This window comes from Onychostoma macrolepis, chromosome 20 (assembly GCF_012432095.1).
Source record: "Onychostoma macrolepis isolate SWU-2019 chromosome 20, ASM1243209v1, whole genome shotgun sequence".
NCBI classification, from domain to species: Eukaryota; Metazoa; Chordata; class Actinopteri; order Cypriniformes; family Cyprinidae; genus Onychostoma; species Onychostoma macrolepis.
In genome coordinates, this window is record NC_081174.1 from 15,136,822 (window position 1) to 15,152,055 (window position 15,234).

Consider the following 15,234-nt stretch of genomic DNA (forward strand, 5'->3'; position numbering starts at 1 on the left):
ATCAAACAAAAAGACAAAGTTACAAGACTTGTTCTTATTGGTTTGAGGTAAAGAACTACAATCCCATGAAGCTCTGTGAAAGACAGTCGAAATAAAAACAATATATTTTCTATTGATTGCAAAAACCATAAGTAGTTAGACAATGTAGGAAAACTGAGTTTATATTCACAATGCTCTAAAATGTTCTGTTGTCACTTTGCTGTCTTTAGGGTCTAGGGTCTACATTGATTAAAATTCCTCAGTGTTTGTGTAAAACAACACCCTTTTTACCTTGCTCTGTTCACAGCGACTCATTTTGGGGCAAGTATCCCTGATTTGTGGAGAGTATCATGGGTAATGTCGTTTTACACCAGGAATTCCACTGCTGAACACTATTATTTGAGAATAAGTTTTAAAATGCAGGCTGATGGCTTCATCGGAGCATATAGAATCATTTAATCACCCCTTTGGTGAAAATGAATGGGATTTTTACTGTTGCACTCTGTAAAAGCGGTCTTATTTTACATGGAGGTAGCCATGTTGAGGTCACATGACTAGCTGAACACAACTCACTCAAGCTGTTATTTGAAACTTTCAGTAATGGGATAAATGAATCATGGTTGACTGTGAATAGCGCATTGATTGATACAACCCAAGACTAGTACACAGTAAATCCATTTATTTACAAATCAGAATGTGAAATGTTCATTAGATCATCTTTATCACAAAATATTTTTAATACAAAAAAACAAGACCAGGAATTACAGAGGAGTCCATAGTTCAGTTGTGGAGAACATGTTGGATCTCAGGTCAGAGTTCAAAGCGTGTCTGATCCGGCAGTCTCATCCAAAATGTCTCTTGACCCTTGACCTGCCACCTGAGCCTCCTCAGCACCTCTTACTCCGTCTCCACCTTCCCCAGCATCACTCTGATTAGTCATTGTGTCCTCAAGTCTGTCCTGGTCCGAGCTCATTTCCTGTGACTCGTCAACACGCTCTTCCTCCTCCTCTTCCTCCTCTGCATCCATCTCGAACACGCGTACGTGTCTCAGATTGGCACTGAGCTGAATGAAAATTAATGCACATTGATGAAAGTAATATTACATTAATTTCCGAAAAATTCTATAGTTTTTCAATAATTATTCTTTATGTTTATGTATTTATACATCAATCAATATTTTCAATATATAATGGCTAAAATTTTCCTCAGGTTGTAGAGTCTTACCACGCAGGCCACTTTGCGGATCCCATTAACTGCCACAAACTGAGCCTTGATGTTGTCCATCTCTCTGCTCTGGTTTCCCCAGGTCAACCCCTGGACTGGGATCCCTTCAGTCTGCTGCTCCAGCCTGACACACACCACAACAAAGACAACACATCAAAAGACTGCTAATTTAGGACATTCAAAAGGGAGAGCCACAATGTCAAAGCTAAGCTTAACTGTATTACAATCTATTATAATGCTGGAACTGCTACAGCAGTGTAATGTATAATGCTACTTACAGTGCAATTCTTTAAGGAATAATTTAAAAAAATGAAAGGTTTCTGGTATGAATCAACAAGTGTGCTGTACCTGAGCGTAAGGTCCCAGGTGAACTCTTCTTCCCAGCTCAAAGCAGAGTGTAGATGAAGCTGAGCGAGGACGCGCATTTTATTCTCATCATCCTCCAGACTTCGCAATACCACTGTCAATGTCTCGTCGTCATAAAAACGGGCATCAAGGCAACTGTACGAACTGTCACTAATAAACCATTTTATTTAGTCATTCACGCATATAACGACAAAGATTAAATAATGGCAATATTTTCATAGTATGCTATTTTTTTTAATGCCATAGATGAACTCACGCAGAAGCTGCTGGTGCAGGTGTTTCATCATCTATACTAGAATTGAGAGGAGTGTTGAGGTTAAGGGCCACCAGACCATTAGGGACAGACCTGAAACACACAAACACAAATTCAGTGCTTTATACAGAAGTTCAGAAGTTTGGAGTCGGTAAGATTTTTATAATTTTTTTTTAAATGTTGAAATTAGTCTATTTTTTTCCTCACCAAGGCTGCATTTATTTGAATACAGTAAAACAGTAATATTCTGAAATATCATTACAATTTAAAATAAATGTTTTCTATTTGAATATGTTTTAAAATGTAATTTATTCCTGTGATGGCAAAGCTGAATTTTCATTTTGCCATTACTCCAGTCTTCAGTGTCACATGATCCTTCAGAAATCATTCTAATAATTGAAATATCACTATAATATTTGGACTTCAAGAAGCATGTCTTATTATTATAAATGCTGAAAACAGTTGTGCTGCTTAATATTTTAGTGGAAACCTTGATACATTTTATTCCAAGATTATTCGATGCACAGAAAGTTCAGAAGGGCAGCATTCTGTTATAGTAAATTTAATGAATCCTTGCTGAATAAAAGTATTATTATTATTATTATTTTTAAATCTTACTTTACCCCAAACTTTTACATACAGTTTTTAAAAAAATAGATTTTTCATTGTAATCAAATACAACAGAATAAAAGAGGTATGTGTACCTGTTGGGGTCTGTTGCTCTCCTCAGAATACAGATTTTAGAGGGCGAGATCTCAGGCATGCAGAACACTACATAATGCATACAGGCCTTCTTATCATTCCACCTGCATTAAAACACACTGTTATCATCAACATACTGTTTTTGCCTTATGGACGTCACTGACGAGCACTATAACCTCAGAATTCAGCATTAAAAAACCAGCATTCTTAGCCTTATTATGGGTATACGACTGGTCCACTTACAGTGAAGGCAGCTCAAACAATCTTGGTCTATTTTCAGAGCTATCAAAAAACGAAACACAGAAATCATCATATTGTCAACTGCTTCTGTAACTCAAATTAAACCATCAGTTATTTCCTGACCACAAAATCCAAAAGCAGGTTTACTATTGAATGTTTAGGTTCTGTATCTGTTTGGTAAATCACAGAAAGAATCAAGAATAAGGAATACCTCTCAGGAACAGTGTACAATGGCAAACACACAGCTTGTTTTACTGAATGTCCAATCACCTCCTGAAAAACACACACAGACATATGATTAGGAGTCGGACGCATTAGTGCTCAGGGAAAGAATGGTCAGCAGGAAGGGTGAAACAATCCAGATAATGTAGTTAATGCTTCTGATGTATATATGCTGCAGACCATTAATGGATGGAGTTTGTATGTGAGAAGGGAAGTTAGCATCTTCTAAAAAAAGAGAACAGGTTGGACGGGGTTGAATTTTGTGAAATAAAACAGGACCTCATATTACAGCGTGTGTTTTTTCACAGTTGTTCTTGTTGGCAAAAATAACTGAAATGAAGTCAACCCATAATAAAAGTAAAACAAAAGTTGTTAGCCCTAAATTATAAAGTTTCAAAGCAGAACATGTAAAACTGTTGTAGTAAAGTTGTGTCTAACCCAGAGAGTACTGAAGTTTTTGGGTGTGTTCTTGTGTTTGTGTGTGTTTTAGAGACTCACGGCCGGTTTCTGTAAGCACAGATCAATGGACCCCTCCATCATTCTCTTGACAAAGTGAAGAGACTTCTTTGGGTAAGTGGGGAAGAGCAATGGACTGTCTGCAGCAAATCAAAAATACAAATAATTAATTTGTCATATTCAATTTTATGTTTTTCGCAAAACAATAAGTTAACATTAGCAGTCTTGTGGTTTAATAATGGTAGAAAGCGTAATTTTACCTTTCAGGTAAGTGCTCTGCTTTACAAATGTCACCCACTGGTTGCCCTCCATGCTGGGTGGAGATACCAAGTCTTCATCTTCATCCTTCAAGTACTGCAAAAAACAACAACAGACCAAGTATGTTATGAAATAAGGAAAAGAATTCCCATCAGAATGTGTATGAAGGTCCTTACCTGTCCAACGCGCTCAACATTGAAATACTTCCCTTTCCGATCAAACAGCTCCTCGTTCTGAAACAGAGGAAAGAAAATTTGTATATGGGCTTCACACCAAACATTTGTTTAATGTTAAAATAATGTAATTTATTTTTCACTCACAGCACTGAAATGTTCGGACAGGAAGTCAGCCACAAAAGCCAGATCCTTCTGAGTCATCTGAAACACACATTCACATGTATTATTATTACAGCAGATATATTTATCTTAAAATATGATATATATTAGGGGTGGAACGGTACACAGATGTCATGGTTCGGGGGTCACTGTTCGATACTATTTCGGTACAACAGGGGGAAAAAATCTACTATGCTCGGTTTCTTTACATTTATTTTGAACACAGTAGTACAAATTACAATTTTTTCCACCTAGATGTGAAAATACTAAATATTATTACATTATGTTATATATATATAAAATCTGCAGTACATACAGGTGCATCTCAATAAATGAGAATGTCGTGGAAAAGTTCATTTCAGTAATTCAACTCAAATTGTGAAACTCGTGTATTAAATAAATTCAATGCACACAGACTGAAGTAGTTTAAGTCTTTAGTTCTTTTAATTGTGATGATTTTGGCTCACATTTAACAAAAACCCACCAATTCTCAACAAATTAGAATACTTCATAAGACCAATAATAAAAACATTGTTAGTGAATTGTTGGCCTTCTGGAAAGTATGTTCATTTACTGTATATGTAGTCAATACTTGGTAGGGGCTCCTTTTGCTTTAATTACTGCCTCAATTCAGCGTGGCATGGAGGTGATCAGTTTGTGGCACTGCTGAGGTGGTATGGAAGCCCAGGTTTCTTTGACAGTGGCCTTCAGCTCATCTGCATTTTTTGGTCTCTTGTTTCTCATTTTCCTCTTGACAATACCCCATAGATTCTCTATGGGGCTCAGGTCTGATGAGTTTGCTGGCCAGTCAAGCACACCAACACCATGGTCATTTAACCAACTTTTGGTAGTGTGGGCAGGTGCCAAATCCTGCTGGAAAATGAAATCAGCATCTTCAAAAAGCTGGTCAGCAGAAGGAAGCATGAAGTGCTCCAAAGTTTCTTGGTAAACTGGTGCAGTGACTTTGGTTTTCAAAAAACACAACGGACCAACACCAGCAGATGACATTGCACCCCAAATCATCACAGACTGTGGAAACTTAACACTGGACTTCAAGCAACTTGGGCTATGAGCTTCTCCACCCTTCCTCCAGACTCTAGGACCTTGGTTTCCAAATGAAACACAAAACTTGCTCTCATCTGAAAAGTGGACTTTGGACCACTGGGCAACAGTCCAGTTCTTCTTCTCCTTAGCCCAGGTAAGGCGCCTCTGGCGTTGTCTGTGGTTCAGGAGTGGCTTAACAAGAGGAATCGACAACTGTAGCCAAATTCCTTGACACGTCTGTGTGTGGTGGCTCTTGATGCCTTGACCCCAGCCTCAGTCCATTCCTTGTGAAGTTCACCCAAATTCTTGAATCGATTTTGCTTGACAATCCTCATAAGGCTGCGGTTCTCTCGGTTGGTTGTGCATCTTTTTCTTCCACACTTTTTCCTTCCACTCAACTTAACATGCTTGGATACAGCACTCTGTGAACAGCCAGCTTCTTTGGCAATGAATGTTTGTGGCTTACCCTCCTTGTGAAGGGTGTCAATGATTGTCTTCTGGACAAATGTCAGATCAGCAGTCTTCCCCATGATTGTGTAGCCTAGTGAACCAAACTGAGAGACCATTTTGAAGGCTCAGGAAACCTTTGCAGGTGTTTTGAGTTGATTAACTGATTGGCATGTCACCATATTCTAATTTGTTGAGATGGTGGGTTTTTGTTAAATGTGAGCCAAAATCATCACAATTAAAAGAACCAAAGACTTAAACTACTTCAGTCTGTGTGGACTGAATTTATTTAATACACGAGTTTCACAATTTGAGTTGAATTACTGAAATAAATGAACTTTTCCACGACATTCTAATTTACTGAGATGCACCTGTATATATATATATACACATATATACACAAGGAATAAATTCTTGAACTATATTTGATTTAGTTTACAGATAAACAAGGGGGAAAACAGTGCGACACGTAAGGTAGCCTATATATGCTGAGTTTCAGTAAATTTTTGTGCTGATATGAGGAAATAGTTGAAATGAGCGCGCGCACACACACACACAAAACATATCAGTTGCAACATTGCTAAATTGACAGCACAGTTGGTACTTTATCAAAATAAAATACATTGAACCAAACATCAGCGCGCCCTCCTCTGTGTCACCGTTGGAACGCGACTGAAGTACAAAGCCCATAATTTACATAATAAATAATAGTTTAGCATTCAGATATGTTACATCGCAAATATGGAAATATTATGGAATATTTGGATTTGTGCCAAATGACCTCCATTTCGCAAACAGTTGAGTGCGCAAGCCTTTAAAGTATACTCCATTGTCAGTCTATACAGGTGCTGGTCATATAATTAGAATATCATCAAAAAGTTGATTTATTTCACTAATTCCATTCAAAAAGTGAAACTTGTATATTATATTCATTCATTACACACAGACTGATATATTTCAAATGTTTATTTCTTTTAATTTTGATGATTATAACTGACAACTAAGGAAAATCCCAAATTCAGTATCTCAGAAAATTAGAATATTGTGAAAAGGTTCAATATTGAAGACACCTGGTGCCACACTCTAATCAGCTAATTAACTCAAAACACCTGCAAAGGCCTTTAAATGGTCTCTCAGTCTAGTTCTGTAGGCTACACAATCATGGGGAAGACTGCTGACTTGACAGTTGTCCAAAAGACGACCATTGACACGTTGCACAAGGAGGGCAAGACACAAAATGTCATTGCAAAAGAGGCTGGCTGTTCACAGAGCTCTGTGTCCAAGCACATTAATAGAGAGGCGAAGGGAAGGAAAAGATGTGGTAGAAAAAAGTGTACAAGCAATAGGGATAACCGCACCCTGGAGAGGATCGTGAAACAAAACCCATTCAAAAATGTGGGGAGATTCACAAAGAGTGGACTGCAGCTGGAGTCAGTGCTTCAAGAACCACTACGCACAGACACATGCAAGACATGGGTTTGTCGATATGCCAGACCCAACAATGCAGAAGAGCTGAAGGCCACTATCAGAGCAACCTGGGCTCTCATAACACCTGAGCAGTGCCACAGACTGATCGACTCCATGCCATGCTGCATTGCTGCAGTAATTCAGGCAAAAGGAGCCCCAACTAAGTATTGAGTGCTGTACATGCTCATACTTTTCATTTTCAAACTTTTCAGTTGGCCAAGATTTCTAAAAATCCTTTCTTTGTATTGGTCTTAAGTAATATTCTAATTTTCTGAGATACTGAATTTGGGATTTTCCTTAGTTGTCAGTTATAATCATCAAAATTAAAAGAAATAAACATTTGAAATATATCAGTCTGTGTGTAATGAATGAATATAATATACAAGTTTCACTTTCTGAATGGAATTAGTGAAATAAATCAACTTTTTGATGATATTCTAATTATATGACCAGCACCTGTATGTGAGAGACGCATTCAGAATCAGCAAATGGTCACTGTCTAGGGGGCTTTGTTTTCAAGTGCGCAACTCATGGCATTCACTGTTCTTCTGCTGGCGGTTATCAACAGCGTTGCATTACTGCGGGCGCCCCCTTCTGGATTGAGGGTGAATTGCCTGTGTTCATTGTATGCCTCATGCACCGAACCGAGATGTCAGTACCGTGACGGTTCGGTACGAATACATGTATCGTTCCACCCCTAATATATATATATATTTGCTTGATTAATTTCCCATCCAACGCCACTTTTACACCCACACTCTTTTACCCTCTTTATGTCGATTTCTGATTCTGATATCTAACCTTGTTAAGCTCAGGAGGAACGTGATCTTCTGACATTCGAAGCATTGCTGTGAAAAGCAAAAATGGTTACAACACAACACGAAAAGACTATTAGTCTGTTCCAAAACCTAATGAGGCAGCACTTTAAGGCATTATAGGCACACTCCTGATATGCAAGCTGATACAAGCTGATAACAGCCACCACATTCCATAACAAACTGCAGCAAGCTCAGTGGGGGAAAAAAATCCATTATGGCTAAAATAAGAATGTCGATTATAAATAAACTTCATTTAATACTAACAAGTACAAACAAAAAACTGTTTAGTATAATAGAAGGTTAGTTGCAGCAAGACAGCACCCTAGGTTTTGGAAATAGTTTTTGACTAAATATATCTTAAAGCTACAGCTCACACAAAAACTGGAGCTTACCAACATACAGCCATCTGAAAAAGGCTTTGAAGTTCTTCATACTCTTATCAATAACTCTGGAATCAAGACAATCAGTTGAAAGTTTAATAATGACATATAGAGAACAGACATCCTAGATTAAGTGGGTAAAATAAGATTAAACTCACTGTAAAAGTTCACTGGCCTTCAGGGTAAAAGAGCCCACAGCTACGATGGCATCTAAACCATACACAAAAGTGAACACAAAAAACATTTCATTCTACTTGCTAAAACACGTTTTTAGTTACAGAAAAGACTTGCACTTATAATTATAATTATAACTGTAATTGTATTTTTATATTAAAATGTAATTATTTTGATTGTCAACTGGATAATATGCCTGCAAGGCAATGCAGAACTAAATGCCTCAGATTAATCTGAGCTAAGGAGTTGTCTATTAGTAAATAAAATATAATAATAATAAAAATTATAAATTTTTTTTAAAAAGTTGGAAATCAGAAATGTTGCCTTGGTAACGAATTTAATTTAATGTCATTTTAAATTAAATCACTAAAATGAATAAAACTAAAACAAAAATAAATAAAAACTGCTAAAACTTAAAACTAAAATTAAAAACTGAAAATATAAAAATAAAAGCTGATTGAAAATATGAATAAATCCTATAACAGTATATAAATAATACTAAAAAAAATAACACTGGTCTATAAATAGGCAGTCTTATACCCTCGATGGCTGCAGGATCCAGGCCGAGAGGTTGAAACTTCTCTTTCCAGAGTGCCATTCCTTTGACCTCGCTCAGATGATACAGCAGCGCTTCAGAGCCACTGTGTGCACAGCAAACACTCAATGCTCATGCTGCTCTCTAACATACTCTATCTAGTGCTGGTTAAAGGGCTAGTGAATAATACGCACCTCTGCAAGTGACTGATAACAAGTTTCTGGATGCTGGAATAAGAAGAATCAATGGACTGACCCAACATCTTCAAGCCCTGAGCAAATAAACAACCAAATAATGAATAAAGTTGGTAATAATTGCATGAATACTGACAGTGGCTAACTTATGCAGTCAACCTAATTCCAGGTAGATTTACCTTGACTGTGAGTTGATTCATAAGAAGAGCTTGAAGTTCAGGGCTGAAAGAGAAGTTTTCGAATAAGAAATCAGATTATACATACAATTCTACAAAAGTAACCTCTTATTATGTCATCATCTGGTTTGTTATGCTAATGAATAATTACAACACATTATTAGGTATGCTAAGCAGTTTTCTTATTCTGACTGCAGCTATAAATTTAAGAACATATAGTGCCCCCTGCTGGCCATTTAGAGTAAACACAAGCATATTACATTTAATCGAAATCATTATATATTAAGTATTATTCTAAAATATAAGAGAAATTTATATTAAATATTTTCATATTATTTTATATATTTTACATAAACTATTAATAGTGTGATTTAACAAACATTACAAAATTTGCCACAAACAACACCCTTCAACAGCTTACTGCCACAATTACCACTGTGAAATGACAATATGTACTCTTCAAAAACCTAGTGTGACTATCATTTATGAATTATGTACCTGGCATGGCCCCATAACAGTAGTTCCAGAAACTCATCTTGAACCTGAGTGCTTGTGTTCTTTTCCTGTAAAACAACAATGTCTCTTAGAACTCTAATAAACAACAAACAGAGCCATTTATCATGGCTTCAATCGATCACAGTCCACTCCTGCACTTATATGTACTTTTCAGGGTGAGGCGTTTCAATGCTCTAATGAATGCCATCCTGTTTGATGTCTTTTATAGGCTTGTTTGTGATGAACTCTAACCTGAACAAACTTAGTGAGACGGAGGTCCATCTGCATAAGAATGTCCTCCCAAGCTTCACACATACAGGTGAGAGAGAGACGCAGATACTAAACAACAGAGAAAGAGAATGAAAGATGTATGAATAAAGACGAAGTTACAGCTTCTATCAGTAAGACGCCCGTGAAGACACGTACCTGCAGCAGTGTGGAAATGTGTGTAAACTTGCGTGCCATCTTGGTCAACTCAGGCAAACATGAAGACAGCAGTCCAGTGTCCAGCTGCAACACAGTCAGTCAACTAATGAAATCAACCTCATACATTCTATTCAGTGCAGAGACGCCACATGTAACCTGGTAGTATAAGATTACGTGTGACTCAACCTGTTTGCAATTTGTTTACTTTGACATCAACCTTCAATAAATAACAGGTACATAAAATTATAGTACTGATATAATTTGCTGGAGTTCAGTTGGTGTTGTTTCAGCACTTGTAGACCGAAATGTTACAGTTGTCAGATTAACAAAATATAAAGTAACTGAACCATCATCCTGATGTTATTTGGGGGCTTGAAGTTCAAAATTTGACCTGGCATCATAACGGGAAAAAAAAAATCTCCAAAAACTTAATGATATTTATTCATTCATGAAATCTAATAAAGTCACAGTCAAAAGTAATGAAGTGTAAGAAAAAAGAAAAAGAAAAAAGAAAAAGAAATAATATATATATATATATATATATATAACGTTGACTTCATAGTTACACCACAATATTTTTTTGAGTCATTATATTTAAATTGTTCTTAAAAATGTTTTTTGAAACCATATGACACCAACATGAATACATTTCTAAGAGTTTGGCATTTTCTTCTTTATCGTGGGTACTTTTATTTGTCACTGTCCCATACAGCACAGTACTGACAATGTTGGGTTAAAAATTATGTTTATTACTGTTTTCAGACTTTACCTGTATGTAATGTATCTCAGGGTTGTCTTCTGTGGATCTAATCTCTGTAATAACAGAGAGGGACTTGAGGTCACTAGACAGTCCAAGACTGCGGCACGTCCCTGAGATCTGAGAGACACATAAAAGCGTGTTACTAACTTTCTTTTTTTCTTCTTTTTTTTATACCATTTTAATAAATGAAAATTTTATATCCTACTCCACTCAGTGTAGCAATCTTATACAGGCCATATGCATACAGCTCCACAAATCCAGACGGTCCTCCCACCACCAGGATATTGAGCCTGCAAAGATACATAACACATTATCAGGCACAATACAGCTTTAGAAAAGTATCAAGCTTAACTGAACAGGTCAACAAATACAACACTGACCTCACTTCCCCCAAAAGGTTTGTGACTTCATCTGATTTCTCTTCACTGCAAGAGAAAAAAATAACACATAATAATCAACCAGAGCAGACACACAGTCAAACTGACACATGCCGCATGCAGATGACCAGTCATAAAGAGTATGACAAAGAAAAAGACAAATAATCAGCATATTAAGCACATAAAATGTCCTCTTACCTAAATATCTTTGATGTGGTGCTGTAGCTGAACACAAACACAGCACAAAGGAAAATGGAAAAGCAATAAAAACAATTACAAATATAAAAACTAAAGAGTGACCCAAGTACTTCTCATTCAGTCATCTGGCAGACAAACCAAAGCTCAGAGTCTCACCTCTTAGGTAAAGAGGGTAACTTTGGAAGAAAACGGCTGGACTCATCTTCGGACTCGCTGAATGAGGACAATGTGCTAGAGAGAAAAAAACAACAACATCCGGATGAATGAAACCAAGTCATCAATAGAGAAAGAAAATGGATCTCTTTATATAAAAACTCCCACCTGCTGTCATCTTGCACCTCCATCCAGTGCATGCAGGATGCTGGGTATTCAACAGGGAACAGGTGGAGGATTTCTGCCTTCTCTGCATCACACAGCACCACCTGCTTTGTGTCTCCCACACTGAATGCCAGGACTGCAGACAACAGTAATATAACATAAAAATGGTAGCTTTGTAGATACCTCATAATAATAGTTTTTTAGTTATGTAACATAAACAATAGGACATTAAATATTGCTTAAAAGCTAGGTTTTTATTTGTCAAATATGCAATGAATCAGCAGCAGCACTTTTCTGACAATGAAATTGGTTCTACAAGAGATCATACAAGCTTAGATAGAAATATATACATAAATATTCATGTAAAAATAGTTTAAAAAAAAAGAAAGAATAAAAAAGAACAATAATAAAAAGCACAAGACAACATAGTTGTATCCACATTTATTAGGAAAAAAATTAATAAAACTAATATATAATACTAAATACCAACAAAAAAAAAAAGTGTATATTTTGAACACATTTGGGTAATTAAGACCTGGACATTTTGTCAATTAGAATTGAAATTAGAAGAAGCCATAAGATGAATAAATTGTATGAATGCCGTATTAATGAACAAATTAATAAAAGAAAAGTACACTTCAGTAAGACTGCAGTGATCTGTCTCAATATTATTTGAGTATCAATATATATTATTATAGTTTTTATTAATATTTGTTTTTATTTTTCTATTTTCCATTTCATTTTAATTTTTAAACTTATTTGAGTAATTTCACTGTGTTTTGTCATTTTATTATTATTATTTTTTTTTAAATGTGCAAATTTTTTCAGTTTTACTTATTTTAGTACTATAGTTTAGTTCCTTGTATGAAATAAAATAGGATTTATCTATCTATCTATCTATCTATCTATCTATCTATCTATCTGTCTGTCCATCTATCTATCACTTGAGTTAACATTTATTTTATTTCAAGTAACATTTTTAATGGTTTAGGTATCTATCATAACCCTGATACAAATACAAATAAGGCAATGACATTTTATTTGAGTTTACCTTTCCCATCAGGTCGCCAGGCCAGTGATGTGATCTCTTTTCCGGTGTTCTCGTTGGGCAGTAAACTCCACACTCGCTGAAAGTTGGCAAGCCGATGCAGGAGAAGCTGTAATGACAGAATAGTTTAATAAACCTCCATTACAATCCTACAGCTAAGGATCAATTGAGAGTCTGGTTTAACAGAAGACATGTATGTGTATATCTATAAAACATCCAACCTCTCCTGAAGTGTTAGCCAGGGCGATCAGATCTCTGTTAGGAGACCAGGCCATGTACAGAATGGGGTTGGGGAGCTGTTTCTCCCCGACCTGGTGAAAAGCAGGCATTGCTGGACCCTGCAGAAGGAGAGAAGTCCATTAGTACAGACACCATCAGTACTGATAACTTGTATCATAGTCTTACAGAGCATTGATCAGTTCAGGATTACAGGCTGCTGTCATCTGCTGCTATGAGTGACTGAAACGTTCCATGCACTACAGTCGTTTATGACAAAAATAGCTAACTAGAGTGACTACTATTGCTCCAATGCTGCACAACATTAGCCTGATTTTAGACTTCACGCACTTACTAGATAAACGACGACTAATGATAAACTCCACAATCAAGCTCGTCTTCTAAATTTTATACGTAACGTTACAGAGAAATTGAATTAAAACATTAATATATTCTTATTTGTACTGTAAACACATTCATGTTCATAAAGATAGAGTATAGCAGTGCGACCAATGAAACGTGATTCTGACCGCCAATGAAATGATGACTACGGAACAACAAATGGGTCAAAATACATTTAAAAAACGCGAAACGAGTAGCAAGAATAAACGACAGGAAACTTGTCAATTACTGCGAGTTCGGTTCCGTTTAACAGCGAAATAAATATGAAAAAATTCGCATAAAGAAAAATACATATTTTTTAATAAACTGTCTTAATAGCTTTTTAAAAAACTTTTCACTTAGCTGATCTACTAATCCCTAACACTGGATGTAAATGCATCACAGGACACTGCTTTTTTCTGTCATTAATATTTCCGCTACAGTTTCATTTCCAGTATATCAAATTATGAATGGGAAATAATTTACTATACAAATAATACGTGCAATGGAAGGTGGTGTGGAAGGATCAACATCAGGAACAAATTAAAAAGGCAAGTGAATGGAATAAAATGGCAAACTATAACATATCCTAAATATACAATATTTTCACACTTTTTGTGTAATTTGACAAAATTACAGACTGGGGATGACTTATTATGATAATTTTACACAAGTAAATACCTATATCACATATTTTTAATAAATAATATATTTATAAGGCAAAATTATTGGTGGAAAACACTATAGAAGTTTACTTAATTCATTTGTGTTTTGTTGGCATAGCATTGCTGAAACTGGGCAGGAGTTCTCCAGTTCCCAGCATGCTTTGTATGCTACTGACTGGGAGGGAGTAAATTTTGAAAAGGTTTTTGCACAAGGTGAAAAAATGGAGGGAACATAATATTCTGTTATGTTGGCATTTTGAAGAGTTCCTGTTGGTTGAATTTTTGTAGTTTTAAATGTATATGGCTTAATCAGATTTTCATATTCCTTTTATAGCTGTATGAGTTTATTGCAAAGAAACCGGTGACCACTTTCCTAGTTTATGCATTTTCCGAGAATAACATGGTTGATTTTTATTTTTTATTTTAATTGATCTGACTAGAAATGGAGAAATTGTTGGCCTAAATAAGCTACAATATGGACCAGACCTTTGATTGTCCAGTCTAAGGTCTGGATATACACAATTTACTCAGAATGTGGTTAGATTGCAAATTAGACAACATTTCCAAGCTTTTTAATATATCCTACATACATACACCCATACTGTACATACATACATACATACATGTACTGTATACATACATAAAACAGTTTTTATAAAAAGGTTCAGAATATTTTCTTAATTGTACATTTGTGAGATTAGTAGCTAAGATTTTTTTTTAATTGATTCTAAATGATTTTAAATGAGATGTTCAGAAACACATCTGAAAATAAACTGACAGTTCAAAAATGCATGGGGTATTCTGCCAATCTGAAGCGTCACAGAGAATCTTTCTAGTATATTCTTTCACTCACTGTGTGACTGAATGAGATTGTTGAGTAATGCTCTGAATCAGTCAGTGGTGTGTATGTTTGTTCTGTGACAGCGCTTTGAGTGATAGATCTTCTTGTTCCTGTCATTGAGGCTCAACTGTAATCAGTGCATTGATTGTTGAAAACAGGAATAGCTCTGTGCTGTCGGTGTTTATGAAGTGAATGTGATAAGTGTCCTGAAATAGACTCCTACTGCACCACTCACGACC

General features: G+C 36.0%; 1 protein-coding gene across 4 annotated transcripts; it reads right to left on the reverse strand.

The window, feature by feature from the left end:
- Window positions 1–629: 629 nt before the first annotated feature.
- On the reverse strand, window positions 630–13,648 carry anapc4 (anaphase promoting complex subunit 4). Of its 4 annotated transcripts, none has more exons than XM_058757037.1 (29): window positions 13,464–13,648; window positions 13,114–13,230; window positions 12,896–13,001; window positions 11,848–11,980; window positions 11,683–11,757; window positions 11,527–11,553; window positions 11,332–11,376; window positions 11,157–11,241; window positions 10,961–11,068; window positions 10,192–10,275; window positions 10,018–10,104; window positions 9,769–9,833; window positions 9,274–9,316; window positions 9,095–9,171; window positions 8,906–9,006; window positions 8,350–8,401; window positions 8,204–8,259; window positions 7,795–7,841; window positions 4,021–4,077; window positions 3,877–3,933; window positions 3,703–3,796; window positions 3,485–3,582; window positions 2,976–3,037; window positions 2,768–2,806; window positions 2,527–2,628; window positions 1,826–1,915; window positions 1,552–1,704; window positions 1,204–1,327; window positions 630–1,042 (listed from the first exon to the last, which is right to left on the reverse strand). In XM_058757037.1, the coding sequence occupies exons 2-29, from the start codon at window positions 13,219–13,221 to the stop codon at window positions 797–799; spliced, it is 2,421 nt and encodes an 806-aa protein (XP_058613020.1). In that variant the 5' UTR covers window positions 13,222–13,230; window positions 13,464–13,648; the 3' UTR covers window positions 630–796. The 4 variants fall into 4 exon arrangements, with proteins under 4 accessions (XP_058613020.1, XP_058613019.1, XP_058613018.1 ...); XM_058757036.1 differs by having other exon boundaries at window positions 1,552–1,713; XM_058757035.1 differs by having other exon boundaries at window positions 631–1,042; window positions 1,552–1,719; window positions 11,527–11,547.
- Window positions 13,649–15,234: the final 1,586 nt, after the last annotated feature.

Coding starts and splice junctions, on each gene's coding strand:
- anapc4 (XM_058757034.1), bottom strand. CDS start 13,221: ATGCCTGCTTTTCACCAGGTCGGGGAGAAACAGCTCCCCAACCCCATT. Junction 11,981..12,895: donor CTGGCGACCTGATGGGAAAG/GTAAACTCAAAT, acceptor TGTTGTCTGCAG/TCCTGGCATTCAGTGTGGGA. Junction 3,797..3,876: donor ATGTTGAGCGCGTTGGACAG/GTAAGGACCTTC, acceptor TGTTTTTTGCAG/TACTTGAAGGATGAAGATGA.